Source organism: Taudactylus pleione, unplaced genomic scaffold (genome assembly GCF_031769625.1).
Source record: "Taudactylus pleione unplaced genomic scaffold, aTauple2 ptg000678l, whole genome shotgun sequence".
In the NCBI taxonomy this organism is placed as follows: domain Eukaryota; kingdom Metazoa; phylum Chordata; class Amphibia; order Anura; family Myobatrachidae; genus Taudactylus; species Taudactylus pleione.
This window is the reverse complement of record NW_028285080.1, coordinates 2,092,501-2,111,581: the sequence shown is the minus strand read 5'-3', so window position 1 is coordinate 2,111,581 and position 19,081 is coordinate 2,092,501. Positions and strand designations below refer to the sequence as shown.

The 19,081-nt window shown below is 41.8% G+C and overlaps 1 protein-coding gene across 1 annotated transcript in view; it reads left to right on the top strand.

The window, feature by feature from the left end:
- The first annotated feature begins 7,834 nt into the window (after positions 1 to 7,834).
- The window catches only part of BAG2 (BAG cochaperone 2), an 18,422-nt gene continuing 7,175 nt past the window's right edge, over positions 7,835 to 19,081 (top strand). The window contains exon 1 of the mRNA XM_088455926.1: positions 7,835 to 8,059. Coding sequence (XP_088312052.1) covers positions 7,935 to 8,059 — 125 coding nt within the window. The 5' untranslated portion in view covers positions 7,835 to 7,934. The remainder of the gene's footprint in view (positions 8,060 to 19,081) is intronic.

Sequence of the window (19,081 nt, the reverse complement as noted above, 5' to 3'; positions counted from 1 at the left end):
ATAGCAGAGTGAGTGCCCGGATGTCAGCGTTTGAGGCTGGTGACGGGGGAGTGGTTGGAGAAATGCAGGCGTGCCTGTCCATTTGAACGCCGTTTCATGGGCATGCATAAATTAGCCACTGCAATTGCATACGCAGCTTGTGTACTCACTGTGTGCGACGAGACTTGCAATTTCTGAGACAGGTCAGAGCTGTTGTAATTGTGCATGATGGGCCGATATTCTCCATGTTACCAATATATACGATGCGAGGTATTATGGATGTGGGAAAGTGGTAGTGGGCATCTCTATGCTGGCTGAGCGGCTGCAAACATTAGCATATTTTCACAGCTGAATTGCGTGCATGATCGCAATAGCGATCCGTTCTGAAACAGACCCCTGGTACCTAAATATGTGTTATATAAAAAAACAAAGGACAATAATTTAGCCTTTTTCAAGTTATGTACAGCATGTTGCTTAGGGGCCTATGTATCAAGAAATTTTTGACATAAAATTATGCAGAAACAGCGGTTTGTACATAATTTTATGTATCGATCCTATGTACTAATGGCACATTGCAGGTGATTTCACAGAAATCTCCTGCAAAGTGCTAATTAGCACTTCAGATCGCAGTCCCCATTATTATCAATGGAGACTATGATCTTACCCCTATGTACTAAACTCCAAAAAATGAATCTTTTTTGGAGTTTAGTACCAGGTAGTTTATACCTTCTTCAGCTGGTGTAAACTACTGAAAGCCTATGGGGGCTCCAGGGGCAGGAGAGAGATATTTCCATCTCTCCCCCATAGCCTCCAGCCAGTTCCGAAAGCTTACGCTGTGCACATGCGCAGTGTCAGCTTCCCCCGGGGAAGTCTTTCACTTCAGTGAAAGACTTCTAAATGCCGGGGATATAACTCACAGGGAAAGCGGTTACCACAACCACCGTCCCTGTGAGTTCCAGGTAGTACATAGCAGGGATATTTTAATTGAAAATGAAAATATTCCCGGCAACTAAGAACTTTAATAACTGCGGAAGTACCGTGATTATTAATACATAGGCCCCTTAGTGTTAATTCTAGCATATTGACCATTATTACCTACAGTATAATAGACATTTGGCCGTTCACCTTATCAGTCATCAGTGCATCAGTCACTCTACCAAAGCTTCATACCTCAACAATGTAACAAGTGCCTTTGTTTATATAGAAAGGTCCAATTCTCACAACTAATTTCCATAAAATGACTATCCTGTGAAGGCAGCTAGTATATTTTAAATATCACTAAACTGTTTAAAGATGTAAAGAATATGCATGGCGGAGAACAAACTTTAAAGTATGCTGCAACTTGATTAAGGAGCTCAGTTATTCGAAGGATCAGTCATTCATCATATTTGCACACAGAAGACAACGTTAAGAAGACCTGGAAATCTGTTGCCCTCGATCAGAGATGCTGCCCTGTCCACTGATACAGCGTCTGTCTGTCTGGCACTGGTGTCCAGCGTCCTCATCATTGTGGTGGCAGTGCTGCAGGTTCAGCTTCAGTGTTCTCGCGGGCATGTTTTACAATCTACCTGGCATCACGATGCAGATGCAGGTTTCTGCAGTGCCGTTTGAATAGGACAGCAGGTGCGCCCGCGACGTGACCTTAGGTCGCTGAGGCGTCACATGATATGGCATCATGATGCTGACGCACCGGCAGAGTAGAGTGCCGGATTTAGTTGCTGCTCGGGCTGGCCTGCAGATAGCCAGACCAACCCCATCTGGCCATCGGTCCTTCTGGCATTTACCAGAAGTGCCAGATGGCCAGCCCTGCCCATAAGGCTATTAATCTCCCATTCATGGTTACAAGACTTTTTCCTGGCTGCACCCATTCTGGAATGCCCTCCCACTTACAATAAGACTTTCCTCTACTCTCTAAACCTTCAAGTGTTCCCTGAAAACTCATCTCTTCAGGCTAACTTATCAAATTCCAGAATCACCCACGTAACTTCAATAAGTTATCCTACCTTATTACTTCCCCTCTAGACAGTACACACATAACTTTACATATTTTCTTTCTTAATTTTCACATTCTCCTGACCACTGGCCAGCTTTCCTGTGTGACTGGATCATACAGCCCACCAAGAACCTCTTCAATCTGACTGGGCTAATATGCAGTAGATAGCACCTGTCCTTGTGTATCAATGTCTATTTCCCAATAATGGGTCCCCTTAGTACTAATTGTCTGATGATCGCCGGACAATGTTATGCTGCTGTTCCCTTTCACCCCCATAATGACAAAGGCAACTTTGTTGGCACTCATTTTAAAGAGGATAGTTCTCGTCCAAATGATGTGGCTCACTAGTAGCTATTACGATAAAAATAGTTTTCCATAGATGGGGGAAGGGCATATTGTGCCCTATTCCCTTTCTACTGGTTCACACATATATGGGGGCACCCTGTCTTGAAAGAGGGAAGTCACAAAAATTAAATTTTCCACAGGCAGGGTTATCTAAAGCCCTTACCTCCCCCATCTTGTGCCAAAATAAAAAGTGATTGTTCGTATAATGTGGTAGGTTGTCTACTTGGTATGCATGGTTGGGCTACTGTAATCTTCCTACACATAGGAATCGTTTAACCAAGACAGCAAAAAAATATATTTTCAAATAAAGTGCAGATTTTTTTTTATTGTCTAAACCTACACATTGAATACTACTTTTTACTATTTTGGAAAGATGGATTATTGCTGAAAAAAGAATTGCAAAGTATTTCTTCCTTGGGCTTATAAAATGTAAAAAAAAAAAATCACGTTTGTTTTGTTTTTAGTTCCTTTTCTTGGAATTTCAATAAACCCTTTTTTGCTTTTTTTGCAGTTTGAGGTAAAACAATTTTCATGTGTTAAGGTGCATATCCACTACACGATAAAATTGAATGATTACGACATCGTTATCAATCAATCATTAATCGTGCAGTGAATATGCCGGCAGCGATGCGTGCTCCCGCTGCTCGTTGCCGGCATCTGTCATCACCTGAACATGCTGGCCAACCTGCCGATATTGTCAGGTTGTGCATGTTCGGGATGAGGGAGGGTGCCGGCACTGAACAACATATCGTTCAGTGTGGGCACATTATCCACTGCACAGGATGATGAACGATTACGATGTTGTAATCGTACAGTCGTTCTACACTCGTGTAGTGGATATGCACCTTTAGAATGAGTAAAATTATTAATGGTATTTTATGAATATAGTCTACTGAAAGAAAACAAAGTAAGAGTTATGTGGGTATCGCATAAAAAGAAAATCAATGATATTGATGATAGAATGCAACGAGTACTAATGTCAGAAAATAGCTGAGAGGTCTCTTCCTTTTTGCAGGTTTGAAGTCCCCACTCACCGGCCCAGCCCTCTTTTCCCTTGTCATGGTAGTATTAACTTTTTATTGCTCAGGTGTGTGTTTAGTGAGGTTGTTATATCTTCTTATCACTTCAGTTTTCTGGAAGAAACAAAGGAATAGATACATCTGCACACATCAACCAGTATTAGATAAAAATCCTGTATTGATGTTTTTGAAATTATATTTAAATATGGGGTGCTATCAACTGACAAGAAGGTAATGATTACCCAAGACCACAAGAGGAGAAAGAAAAAGGTTTTGTCTATTACGTGGCTCACAGTAATAGACAAAACCTTTTTCTTTCTCATCTTGGGTAATCACTTCAGTTTTCTGGCAGGTGACAATATATTTGGTTGTGAAGCACTTTCCCTCTAAAGAGAGGTGAATTGTTCTGTTCTGTTAAGGGGGGACCTGGTCACCGTCCAAGGGGAAGTAATCAATAGTACTATGTCAGTTAATGAGGGTGTAGGTTCTTCACAACACTGATTGAGTTGGGGCGTACAGGAGCCCCCAGTTGATTGCCTAGATTCTGGGCTGCCTCTAGGGCCCGTTCGAGTGGAGTAGGCGTACGGGTCACCACCTCATAGGGTGCACAGTGCAGTTGCAGCCTAGGGTTACCAAGAGCAATGTACGGAGATCACCTTTTTGGCTGCTCCACTTCCTCCCTTCCAACAGTGCTGCTCTGCCTGCCTTTTCCTTCCCTACAATGCTTTTCCGTCCGCCCCACAGCCCTCCTTCAACCGCCTTCTCCTGACCCACAGCCCTTCGCTTGCCTTTGACCTGCCCCATAATGCTAATTCACCCACCTTCTCCCGACCGACAGACCTTCTTTCCACATCTGTCCCACAGCCCTTCTTCACCCATTTTCTCCTGCCCTACAGCCCTTCATCCACCTTCTCCTTACCCTGGTAGGCTGTAAGGACACTCCAGGGAGCATTGCAGTAGAGATTCTGGCTTCAGAGTGCCATTCGATACACACTGCTAGCCCGATGCTGGGACGTCCACTGGGCTCCGCACTTGTTACGGCTATGGTCTTATGTCCAGGCAGGCTGACACTTGTCGTTCAACAAGTACCATCAAGTGGACTAGTCGGCCACCTGTAAATGAAACACACTTTTATTAACCCCTCACCCACTGCAACCAGGGGTGTGGGGAAGAGCCCAGGGCTGTTTGTCCATTGAGAGGGGGAACCCTGTCTTTCCCAGGGTTTCCAGGCCTGAGCTAACCAGTTTGGGGTTGGTTAACATTATGACAGAGTGACCACGCTGTGTTTCCCTGCTATCGCCTTAACCTCCCATGTTAGTTCAGCCCGGTGCAGGTTATTGGGAAACATGGTGGACCCTACACCGTTTTTCCCCCTATTTTCCAAAGCTAGCCCAGGCTCATAGGTCTGGGGCAGGTTACTGATTTGGAGGCACGTTTTTTATTTTTTTAATTAACCATTTATTCTATTGTTAAATTATTAATTATTTTCTACTAGGCTATTACTCTGGCGTAAATTGTTTGTATTGGCCTAAAGCCTGTGATTGGCTTGTATGAGAAGTTTGTTTTAACTTATTAATTTATTAGCTTTTTTACTAGGCTGTTACTCTGGCTTGAATCACCAGTACTGGTATCGGGCCTGTGATATGCTGTTTGAAGTAAAGCTAGCTACACACTGTCAGAATTTTTTTTTAATCTGGACGATGAACGGGACGATTTTTCAGAAAATTGAAAGCCCCAATATCTGTACTACACATTATACAATTTTTCCATAGAAGCTAGCGATTTTTCACCACACCACACTTATTTTGCATATGTCCACCCACAAAGATGATGACATATAGTGACAAGAGAATATTGGTGTAACTATAGAGGGTGCAGGGGGTGCGGTTGCTTTGGGGCCCAGCAGCTTAGTGGGCCCGCCGGCCCAGCAAAGAACCCCCTGCACCCAGGGCCATATTAACAATGGGGCGAGTGGACAGCATGCTGGTCCCTGGTGAAGTGTTGCCTAAGGGGAGGGGACCTGCGGAGTAAGTACCCCCGGGCCCCCCTCTCTAAGAGTTCCCCCCCACCCCACCACAGATCGTATCTCTATTACCGGTCCGGTCTGCAGCGTCGCCAACCACACTGACAGCAGTCAGTCAGTGACAGCAATCAGCACCGCGCACAGCAGTGCGGGGTTGAACTGCTGAGCAACGGCTCAGCTGTCCAATAGGATGGGAAGCTGCAACTTGCGGCTCAGTGACTTGCTGGCCAGGCTGCAGGGAAGGAGGAGGCGGGAAGAAGGCAGGACACAGCCGCAGCCCGGCCCCACTATGAGGTTGACTTCGCCTGTGGAGAGAGAGGAATGTGTAAGTGCATATACAAAGTGCTCTCTTCTTGTTCTGTGTCACAACCTGTCTATGGCCCCGATTCAGAGCCGCTCGCAAAAGCAAGCGCTCGCTCTGAATCAGGGCGGCCGCTTTGTTTTTAAAAACCTGGCCTCCACAGGTGACCACCCACAGCTTTAGCGAGCGGCCAGGTGATTGTCGCGACCATCGGGCTTGCGACGAGACCCTTGTGGTAGGGTCTCGTCTGCCGTAAGCCCCAGTGAGCTTCCGGCTCTAATAGAACCGGAAGCTCACTACTGACCTCACTCGTGAGGTAGTAGGACCGCCCACAAACGGCAGGCGTTCCTTCAGGAACACCTCCGTTTGTGCAGCCACCCCCCCACCTCGCCTACAAAACGGGTCGAGCTGTCGATCAACATTGACAGCCGCCCCGTTTGTAGCGAGCTCCGGAGCAAGAGAATTTCTCTCTCGCTCTGGGGCTTGCGCACGCGCTTTACCCCACCATCGACCCGCTTGCGAGTGGGTCTGAATCAGGCCCTATGTGTATATATATATATATATATATATATATGTGTGTGTCTGTGTATATATACATGTGTGTATGTATAGGCATATGTGTTTATATATACACATGTACTGTATGTGCATATATGTGTCTATATTATATTAACGTGTGTGTGTGTATATAGTGGCCTTTCATTATAATTGAACACCTTAGGGCCCTCTGGTTGAGACCTGAGTTGGGGGCCCCTTAAAAATTTTGCTATGGGGCCCACAAAGTTCTAGTTACGCCCCTGCAGGAGAACATAGGAAATATGGGCAGATTATTGAAAATTTGAGGCTGAGATTTTCGCTCTTGACCGACAGATCAGATAATTGAAGGAATGCTTTTGAGGATGTTTTCTAACTGTTTTATCGATGAAATGCTGAAATGATCATTCATACACACAATACAATAAATAAGGCCGATTATTTGCAAATTGGCTCAATAATTGTATAGTATGTAGGTAGCATAAGTTTGATGGTTATCTAGTTTACTACTAGACTTTAATATGGCAGCAATCACTTATATTGGCCTGAGGCCTGTGATTTGCTGTTTGGAAAAGTGTGTTTGTCATATATTATATATTCTACCAGGCTTTTACTTTTAAGCCAATAGTTCTTGATTAATGATAAGTTATACAGCCCTACAGAATATTCTTAAACTGCCATCCTGTCTGCCACTGCTGTACCACTATGGTTTATTTATATATTTATATATATATATATATATATATATATATATATATATATCACAGGCAGTAGTGGCGGCACTCGTAGCGGCTTGTAGAAAAGTAAACAATCTTTTGGTATCAACGTTTCATGAATTTACTTCATTTCGTCAGGATATGAAGTAAATTCATGAAAAGTTGATACCAAAAGAGATTGTTTACTTGTCTACAAGCCGCTACAAGTGCCGCAGCCACTACTGCCTGTGTTACATATCTACCGGCGTCTGCCAGGGTAAGGGAGGGCACCATTGCTAATTGCTTCAAGGAGAATGAGAGTGCCAGCAACTTTGCTATTATATATATATATATATATATATATATATATATATATATATATTGGCAAAACCTAAACATGACACTGATTTAGAACCAAAAAAAAGACTTTTGAGTTTATTTAGTTCAGCTTTTTAAGTTGAGATGTTGCCCATAGCAACCAATCAGATTCTAGCTATTATTCTAGATAAATGTAAAGTAGAATCTGGTTGCTATGGGCAACACCTCCACTTCTAAACACATGCAACTTAGTAAATATACCCCTTTGGCTCTTTAAGTGAAGGATGCAGCAGCAGTTACATCAGATATATTGAATACTGTACAAAATAATACCAGTGGGACAATTCTGGAATGTACATGGAAATCTGGGCTAGTGGCTCCTCTACTAAGCTCGAGTAAAAAAAAAAAAAAAAAAAAAAAAAGGGTGACAGCCACAATAGAGCAGAGCACAATCCAACACTGGAGACGAGAAGTACGAGCTGCATATTGAGTACAGCTAGAAAGGACGAGACAAGTGCAGTGCAGCTATGCACACACACACTGACTACACAGCAGCAGGCGGGTGCTAGGGGACATTGCACTGCAGGGACCGCCCAGGACCTTGTTAGGAAATGTTTCATCAGTCTGTCAGAAGTTGATGCGTCTAGAAAGATCCTAGAGAAGAGTTGGTGCATCCCCGCCGCAGGCAGGATCAGGGGTCGTGGTGCAGTGACTGGGAAGAGGCAGCATGGCCCAAGCTAGGATCCAAGCCAAGACCAACGAGGGGCAGAATGGGGGCAAGTTCTGCCGCTCTATGTCTATGGCAGCTCGATCCAGTTACCTGCTGGAGAGTTTAGATGAGCTGGAGAGCAGGTAACAGTTATGTGCTTTGTTTCGGAGCTGGGCGCCTTGACCTCCTCATTGTCACCTATGTCCGGGCACTACTGCCGGGGTGCATGACTCGTCTATAGGCTACGGTTCCTGCTGTACTGCATGTATCCTAATTGTTCTGCACCCTGACTTTAACAGATTGCTGAGACTTTCCCATATATATCCGTGTTACTCTGCTTTGTTGCAGGCTATCCGTCCTGTCTTCTTTTCAAAGTGTAATAATCCGATCCTGCCTTTTACATTCCAGTGACCTGGGGTAGTTTAGAATACATCCCCTATAATATTTTATATATATATATATACATATATATATACACATACATATATATATATATACACACACACACACACACCCACTTTGGCAATATCTGGCTGAATTCTGTAATGTTTGTTAATGGTAAACACGTATTAAGCACGCGCTGGAAGGTTTAGTCTATTGTGCACAGTGTGTCCTGATAGCATACAGTATGTACCATAGAGATAAATGCCCTCTGTATCCTGTGTTATCCATTCTTTGACTGTGGGCAGACACTGCCAAAGAGAAACCACTTTGATTATGTCACTTGCTGTAAGTACCTCTAGTTAATTGTTTTTAAATACTCCAGTAGTCCAATTGATTCAAGCCAGGTAATTGGAAATGGATAACAATGGGACACACAGGAACAGACTGCAATCTCACTGTAATAAGCAGGACAGTGATCTGGTTTATATACTGTGTGTGTGCATAAACTGTGTGACCAGGATGCAGGTAGCATTGAAGAACAAAGGAAATGTATGGCAGGAGAAAATCATCTCACATAACACTATATTATTCCTATTTTAATAAATACGTGATGTGTGTATTTGTAGCCATCCAAATGTTTTTCACTATTGCATAGGCTTGTTACATTTTAATTGTACTCCAAAACAATATTATATTTAATATATATAATATTTATTTTACTATATTCACCGTACTAAATCATGCCCGCCCTCATGTCACAGATGAATAAAGGTACACATATAACAGAGCTTAGGGCAGAGGAGGCGTGTCTTGATGCTCCCATGAAGTGAGGTTAAAGCAGGGTACACACCATACGTTAGTCCGACGCAGTGACTGTATGATGCGATGTAATTGTCCATCGCACACACCGTACATTGTTGCACACAACAGTGCAATGTATCGTTACATGTAATTGTACCACGTCATTCATTGCATCGGTCCATCTGCTGAGCAGAACAGCAGATGGGGCAAAGAAGTGAACGATTGATCAGGCGTACATATTATACGATGCAATATATATTGTTCTGATCTGCCTCCGAATGATATATCGTACGATATATCGTATAGGGTGTACCCAGCCCTGATCAATCTTAATTATTCTCATTCGCCCCACTATAACAAAGTTCACTACTTTATACAAAACAAATGAGCTACTTTTATTGACATATAATGAAGTCATACACCTTATAAACCATCAGACACTGACAGACTATTTGTAAAAAGGAGACTCTGAAATAAATCATTAACTTTACGATGGATTTGTGAGCATCACTTCGGCACCACATTCCTAGTTTACTCTGTAGCACACAGAGGTGGGAGCCTGGCAGTCAGTCTGTATCTCTCTCTTTCTACTTCTTTAAGTTGAAGGGGCCCATGTATTAATAATCGCGGCACTGCCGTGATTAGCAATGGTCTGTATAGCAAGGGATTTTTTCTTTTCTAATGAAAATATCCGTACTATGTACTATGTGTACCTCGCAGGGACAGTGGTAGCTCCAGACGCTCTCCCTGTGAGTTACATCAGTGGTGAATTGGAAGAGTCTTTTCCATGTGTACACTGTCCGTTTCCAGAGCTGGCCAGTGGCTGCAGGAGAGGGATAGGATGATCTCACTTCTGCCAAAATGCCTTCAATTGGTGTTAAACGGTTTACACCATCTACGGATGGCGTACACCAAAGGGGCAAACTAGTTTGGTACATAGGGGTCAGACCGTCTTCCCCATTAATAATAATGGGGACTAATCTCCAGCAATAGGCTATTAGTGCATACTATTGCTGATACATAATATTATGCATATACTACAGTTTCTGCTTGTTATGAAACACTGCCTTGATGAATAGGCCCCTATGGCTGGTGTAGGGAAGCTTCTGCTCCAAGTGACTTAGGGAGAGATGTATCAAATCTTCTTTAGAAGACAGGTGGAGAAGTTAGGTGGCCAAAGCAACCAATAGGATTCTAGCTATCATTTATAGTGTACATTCTATAAAATGATAGCTAGATGCTGAATGGTTGCTATGGGCATCTTCCCCACCTGTCTTCTTTAGAAAGTTTGATAGATCTCCCCCATTCACAGTTCTGGGTGACAGGTGGCAGCCTGCAAGCCATGCAGATGTATATTCCACATCAGTGACATACAGGCAAGGCAGAGAAGAGCATGCATGGTTCCTTAGTTATCTCTCAGTGGTATTACACTATAATAATTAAATCCCGGGTATTACGTGATTCAAAACACACTGTGGATTGGGCAGGGGCAGTGGGATAATACTTACCTTCTCGGTTCAGTTTGTATTATCCTGTCCTCTCAGGCTTTAACAGTTGCCCATAGAATAGATGGTGTCCCATGATGCTGTTGCTCTCAGTCACTGGTAGGCTGGGAGCGCATTATGTTATGACATCACTCCCAGCCAATCAGTGACTGCGAGCAGCATCATCATAGGACTCCAGCTCTTCTACTGCAGCTGAGCCTGGAAGAGGACTGGACAATGCACCCGCCCACAAGAGAAGCTCCTTCTGGCCACCACTGTGTGACTAAGGTAAGTGAAAGGGGAGTAGGGAGAGGGATTCCAGGGGGGAACAAGGGAGAAGGAAAGCAGTGTGTGTGGGGGCATATCTTTGTATAATTAAATCCCGGGATTACAAAAATGTGGCAGAATTAGCTTCCCTAGTTCAGATTAAGAAAGCTCCATGGCATGTAGTCAGCCTCTTGGTCGGGATACCGGCTCCAGAATCCTGACTGCTGACATCTTGACGGTAAGTATTAGGGGTTAGGCTTAGGCTGCGGGAAAGAAGGGTTAGGATATTTACCTAATCCTGTTAGGATGGCGCTGTCTGTATTATGACCGCCAGGATCCAGTACCCAACTAAGATCCACATAGCTCCATTTTCATGCAGGCACAGGAGAAATTAAACAAGACTACAGATGACACAGATGTGACCACCTGTTTTCTATTCAAAATTCTCAGGGGTCTTAAGTACAGACCTGCAATAAAGGCAAGAATCCACAGTTGGACTATTATTGTGCTCCCACACAGTCAGAGATGTTGATACTTTCTGTCTTCCAGGGCACTAGGTCATTGTGTACTACTGTAAATAGCTGTCACTCATTTAATTGTATCAATATCACACTATTTGCCCTGTTCTTTCTGTTTGAACCTTTTTATACTGTATTGTAGTGTTTGCTAATACCACTGTAATTCTAGACAAACTGCACTATGGATACATTGGGGCATATTCAATTAGGTGCGAAAATAGCAAAAATCCCGCACCTGTAAGGTTTTTCCTGCAGGTGTGGAATTTTTGCTATTTACTTAGGTGCTGGGTTTTTCCTTGCATCTCCAGAGCAAGTCTGATTTTTCCTAAAATCGTTAAATTTTGGAAAGATCAGCGGACTTGCTCTGGTACCCTGGCACCCCCTTGAGGACTATTTAAGCAATTGGATGTTTCCAATTAGCATAATTAGTTCTTATATACTCACCATCCGCAGCGCTGTCTTCTTCCTTTATCGTCAGGAGCCGAATCTTCTGCTGCAGCGTCAGTGTGTGTGACCCCCCCCATAAAGCCTTGTGCCTCCCAGCAGCAGGAGGGGCCCCAGTGACAAGATGGAGCGTATGCCACTGGGAGCCGCGGAGACCCCGGACATGGAAGTATAATTTTTTTCCCACGTGCTGCAGGGTTATCGGCTCTAAAAACCCCGCGCCCACTTGTTCTTTTAATTGGATACCGTGGGTATCGAGTGCATGCATACCCGCGATAATACAAAATTGGGCGCAAGATTTTGTTTACCTGGTTAAACTTCGCACCCATTTGGATATGCCCCTTTGTGGGGCTATACAATTAAAATACTACAATAATAATAATTTCATGTTTGTGCCACAAACTGTAATTTTTTTTCTCATCGCTATCTCAGGAGCATCCCTGAGTAACAGTACAATGTAATTACAGTTTAGAGTTGTCAAGATTTTTTTTTCTATTACAGGTCTCTTCCTCTCAGTGTGTTGTATCAGGATATGATACACACAATTTAGGGGGGAATTCAATTACCCATGCTAATTTACCACGGGATAATTGATCTCCCAGGGCTATTCATTTAGCCCTGAAATGAGTCCGCCAGCAGCTATTATTGGGGATTTTTTTTCTGGGACCATAGTAGGTTCCGGAAAAAAAAATCCCTGATAAATAGCCAGTTCTTGTGATGCCAGCTGCTAAAATTCATACGTCTGTGAACTTATCACGGATTCTATGTTTTTCTCCCAAAAATATATATTTATTCGCACACAAAAAAGGGAACTAAACTGAATACCACGAGAATAAAATCATGAAAAAAACTTGTGAAAAACTCCACTTTTTTGCACCTGGGGCTAATTGAATTCTTACTCTTAGGGTACTTAGCTGCGTTCGGTGAAAAGCGGGGATTTTTCTGCAGAGTATCCCTGTTTTTTTCCCCCCCTATCCTATTATTTTGGTCAATAATAGGATATTTCTCCCGAAAACACATAGAATCCGCAATAAGAGCATGGACCATTTGGTTGGTGAAAAAGCGGCACTTTTCGTGGATTATTTTTCTGGACACATCAGGTCCCGAAAAATATCCACGATAAGTGCCAGCATCGGGTGGCACTTCGGGGCTAATTGGACAGCCCCGCAATGATCTATTAGCAGCGCTGCTAATTGTATACCCCCCTTAGTCAGAGAGGTATCTCACCTTGTATCTGGTATACAACAGTGTAGAGGGTTTAGGTCAGTACAGCTACTATAAAAATGGTTCTGCACCAGCACCAGTATAGTTCGAGGGTAGGCTCTAGAATTTTCTTTTTCTTTTTCCCGGTTTACTATGCTGTGGAATCCTAAGCTCTTTTGATATAAAATGATGCATCTATTCTCTAGGCTGCTATAGTGCAGGCAATTTTCGTGAACAAATATATAAAGTTTGTTACATTAAAGAATGCATTTACAAAGCGTAGAAATAACTTATTTCTGTATAAATATCTTTAGATATAATGCTGTATAAAGGTTGTCGACTAAGCTTTGATAGTTTACTTGACAACGTAAAAGGTCCCGATTAATTGGTGAACCCTCTTGAAGCATCTAAAATGTTCAGCTTTTAGAACGCTGCTCAACCTTTACTCATGCACTCACCGCACAGTAGGTTAAATTGATAGAAGCGTGTCACTAAAATGCCTCTAAAGTGCAACTTTTTTCATGCGTCTACCCATTCTCCCAATACCTACCAATTGTCTTACACATTCAAATTAAATTGAAAAAAAAAAAATATTGCCTTTCATTTTTAATATAAATATTCCATGCAGTGTACGGCACAATTAGTAACTATCATGATTGTTACAGAAAATCAAAATATATACTACAATATCTAATCAAAAGGCAGCTGTATGTTCATTCCCATTAAATATAACCATATAAAATAGGGGTTTACTGTAAAAAGAATTTGGCATAGGATGAAATCACACAAAGATCCCTTTAGCTTGAACAAGGTGTTAGCTAGTGAATAGTCTTCAATGTGCCATACTGATAGTTTTATCTGTTGTCAAATTCCTATGTGACATATACAAGCCTCCTTTACATTGTATGAATGGACGACAGCAGTGCAATATTGTTCAAACCGCATTGGTAACACTGGCAAATTATAATACTGCTGACAAATATCCTAAATACTGAGCTACTTACAGCTACGGCGTAATGTGTAATAATAGGTAACAAAAAAAAAAAGATAATGGAAGGATTTAACAAACTTTAAGGTATTAACCAACCTACAAATTCACCAATAGTCACACATGTGTCCTGTGTATATTTCCCTTGGTGAATGCCAAAACACTTTTCCTGCTGGTAAAGCAGTTGCTGGTTGGCAATCATGCACACATGCTCCGTGGATTATCACAAAGCATATTGCAACTTACAAAAAAAGAAAAAGTAAATATATCTAAACAACATAATGCAGAGATTGTTAGAGGAAAGAGCATCACCTTCTGAGGTTTGTAGTAAGTACACCGCCTACTTAGTACCACATTCAGAAACAAAGGTTTTTGTTTTTTTTCTATGTACAATTTTTAGTCTTCAACTCTATTCTTAAAACTGCTGAAAATAGCTGTAGTGTGTCACATGTAACTATATAAAGCATACTAAGCATAGCACAATAGCAGCAATAGATATAGTAAGCACTATGTATTCTCTAATTATATTGATTACCTAGATTTACTTTAGGTAATCTTATACATTTTGAAGAGAGAGTGCTTTTATTTTACATTGGTTGAATTTAAGTTTTTGGAACTGATTGAAAGGAACAGCTGGACAGGGCTATCCTCTGCTCATTCATTTCAATGTATCCTTTTAGTCCTGTACATTCAGAGTGCACTGTAACCATGGTACGTGTTACAGCTGACTAAAGCTAAAATAACCATGCAGTGGAACTCAGCTATTTAAATGTTACTGATGTGTTGTAGTATAATAACAGATGGTGCTCCCCCCCCTCAGCCCATGCCCTTAAAACCTCTCTAATACATTTATGTACCAATGGAAGGCCCATCTGGAGACAAGCAACATATAACTGTATTAATTGCATTGGGAATTCAATTACTTAGTCCCATGTTACTCATCTTCCCGGCTTATCCGCTGTCTCCGGAAATGAAATGTTCCGCCTGTAATATTTCATGACTATTTATTGTTGTATTTTGAAATAAAAAAATAAATGTTGCTGTAAAATATTTGTCGAGTTGTTTGTGAGAGAATTTGTTTATCAGATAATCTCTTACATATTGTTTTATACTGTAACATGCACAAACATATAGAGGTAAAGTAGTAACAGCCTACAATCTTTTAAAGTAGCAATAATTTAAAAGGCATAAAACAACCTGGTTCTGCCTTATAAATGATTGCTAATCTAAAACATTGTCCAGACTCACTGGGAAGTCGCCGATGCCTGCAGCTCGCAGGCATATATTCCATAGGGAGAGGCATCTTAATGCGCGGTTTTGCAGAATCGCAAAATTTTAGTAATTTTATTTTACGGTTTGTAAACTTTGCAATTTATTAAAGACTGAACTGCACATCCAAGCGCATTATTTTACATTGCCAGTTATGAAAGTGCATTCCTAATGTTTATACGTGGGAGGAGTGCGATCCACACCTGGGCTGCCAGAAAGGATTTATAGGTGGTTCTCTTTGCTGCAGTTACATGCTATGTAAGCTTTATTGGGTTTTAGAAAGGGGAAAGAAAGAAATGGACATACTGCAGGTGAGATGTACCAAGCCTTGGAGAGAGATAAAGTGGAGAAGTTTCCAATAGCAACCAATTAGCATCTAACTGTCACTTTTTCCTATCATGCTATAGAAGCCGTTTGGTTTCTATGGGCAACATCTCCATTATATCTCTCAGATGTTTGATACATCTCCCCTTGTGTCTTTAAAAAAAAAAAGAGTCCCCTCCATTGCATGCTGGGAAAACATGGTCATGGCCCGGGGGAGTTTGATAACATGTTGGGACTGGATCGGTATGATTTACAGCCGGCCGCCGGCCGCTGGTATAATAATACTGCAACTCTAATTGTCATAGCACGAGTTGCACCCGTGCATTCAGTGATTTCTAACAAACAAATATATCTCTCAATAGCATCATGTATATTGACCGTATCAATAGGGAAAATCACAGGTATATATATTCTAATAGTTATTAGTGGAGCTCTAGTTAGCATTCACACTTTACATGCTGTCATGCATGAGGCAGCCGTATACAAGGAAACGCGCGTCAGCGTTTCCATGTATACCGCTGCCTCATGCATGATTAGAGTTGCAGTATTATTATACCAGTGTTGCAGCTTATGATATAATAAGTGAGATGATATGTTCCCTGCAGCGTTTGTAAAGGTTGAGGAAAATATGTACCTATGATAGGTCGAATTAAAATTTATATTATTTATTTTTCCTTCAACACGTGGTGACGCTATGAACTGGTTGAATGGTATCATAGTATAACATAAACTTTTTACGTCCTATTGGATGGTTTAAACTGAGATAACCAGGATAATATGTGGTAACTTTATTCATTGGCAACAGTGTATAATAAGAGGAAAAGAACACAGATGAATAAGTTGCTACTTGTGAATCACTTATTATTCTCCTTTTATGAATGCAACTCGATATGTCATAAGAATATAAGTTAATAGCACCAATAACACTGTGTATCTAAAAGAAAAAATAGAAGAAAGGATCTTGATGGTCCAAGTGTTATAATAACTAGACTAAGGTTATATTTATATTACAATCAGTACCTATCAACAGTATACTAATACTGACATCTTAGTAGGGAAATATATCAGTGGTATAAGAATAATAATAAGACAGCGGTATTTGGAAAATCTTTTATTTCACTTTATATATTTTTTGATATCACTCACATACCTTATTGTTTTTGTTTATTTCTTTAATTATGAGTTATTGATTTTAATCATATTTCGCTACATGGTACCCACGTTATTATATATATATATATTAATATTATGACCAATAAAGATTTAAAATTTTAATGCATACATAATACTCCAACAATAGGTGGCATACAATTATGAATTAGAGTGCACCAAATATAGAAACTCTCTTTTCTTTCTTTGCTCATGTGATATATAGAGTTAGTGGTAGCACCATCCAAGTGATTAAGTGTTTATATTATTGGAATAAATATTGGTGGTAGGAATTCTGTACCTTAAATCACTTGGAATGAAAACATCAAAATTAAAATGAAAACCATTTAAGATAATTTAATATATGTTTCAATATACATTGTATTCCAAAGTCTCTTGTGCGGGATCACACTCTGTTCCATAGTTTCTGTAGCTTATTTATTTTCTGTAAGCATAAAAATGAATATATTTCATAGCTTTTTTAATAACCTAGCAACCAGTCTATTACTCCCAGTTACACTAATTAGAGCTGACTACACCGGAACAGTCACTGTGCATCACTGTGTTTTCTTGGGTGTGGATGGAGTCTGACACACAGGCATTAAATCGATGAGCAATCTGCACTGTCATTATGCGGTCACCTCACACTTCCATGCTACATGTAGCAATCACTTAAACAGTTTTTCAGTGTACAAATATATACGATGACAAGCTGTGCTTATTATATACTGTGTGTGTGTATATAAACTCGGTGGTTAATATAGGTAAATGTAGTACTTAGATTGACTGTGTGTTTAATTTAAGTGAATGGTACAACAAAAGAACATCACAGTGTATAAATGCCTAAACAAAGGCAAAGGACATTCCCATTCCCATTCATAAGATGGCCTCCGCCTGTGCATAGCTGCCTTCTCTCCCAGACTGTATGGGAAACTCAGGATTTTTTTGGAATTCTCCTGGATTCCCTAGAGAATATGCCAGCCTTCTGGATTCACTTACTTCACTGGGGAAGTGAGTGGTCCAGGGGCTTGATAAAAATATTGCTGTAAATGCAATATACAGTGCCACTGAACCCCCCAATACCTCCGATCTGTGCCTGTTCCCCGGGATCTCCCTGAGAGCCTTAGTAAATTATCCACAGGAATGTGCCTGTACTAAGGTCATCTGCCTGTATGAAGAGACGCAGTTATGAGCATATACACCTGTTAGGTGGAGTATCTTTACCGCCTGCTAAAGGGTATGTGCTGATACAGGATGATGATGATGATGTCGTGTAAACACTGTGCATATGCTGTCGGTGCTCAGGTGTAAGCATCTGAAGATGTGTACGGCTCTCATAACAACCTGTTTTGCATGCACACTTTTTCTCCAGGAATTTATGCCCAACTACCTACCATATCTGCATTAGTCCCTATTTTATATAACACAAAAACATCTAATAAATAACGAGAACTAAGTTGAGATACCTCAGTGGGTTCTCTTCATGGAGTAACAACCATTTACCATTAGCAACACTTCTAGATACTCTGGGACTGCTAACCCTGGAAAAATGGTCGTGCACTGATTTTATACATACAATGTTCATAAGTTTTAGAACACTCCCATGTTCAGAGCCAGCCATAGGCATTCTAGGCAAATGCCTTAGGGCATCTGTAATGCTGTAGGGGCATCCCGCGGCTCTGTGGCTGCGACGTAGTAACGGAGCTGCAACTAACAGGCTACCCACTGCTAGTAACTCACGCGCAGAAGCTCATTCTGGCTATAAGTGAGCTCTGCAAAGGCCCAGCTGCAGCCACTCCTCCCATGGGCCTTTGCAGAGCTGAGTCGTGAGTCACAACTCACGGCTCCACCTCCATCAGACACCAGCGCCCATCAAGTCCAGCAAAAGGGACAGTCCTGGGAGCTGAAGTATTGGCCATGACTGCCTCCATGGCCTCGCTGGAGAAGAGAAGAGACAGATGAGAGTGAATCTGTCTTAAGTAAGCTAGCTGAGCTCTCAGCACTGGGCAGAGGGGTGCTGCTGGATCTGACTGAGAGGTGATGTCTGTGCTGGAAAAGGGATGCACAGTGCATAAAGACAAGCCTGGCCAGGGGTGCTAACTGTGCTGCTGGAATGGAGAGGTGCTGACTGTGCTGGAAAAGGGGTGCATAGAGGCCAGCCTAGCCAGGGGTTCTGAATGACTAAGAGGTGCTGTGCCGGGAAGGGATGCATAATTAATGAGGCCAGGGGTGCTGTGCTGGGTGAGGGGTGCTCTGCTGACAAAGGGTGCATAATGAGGCAATGGGTGCTTTGCTGAATGAGGAGTACTGACTACTGGGAAAGGGGTGCACAAT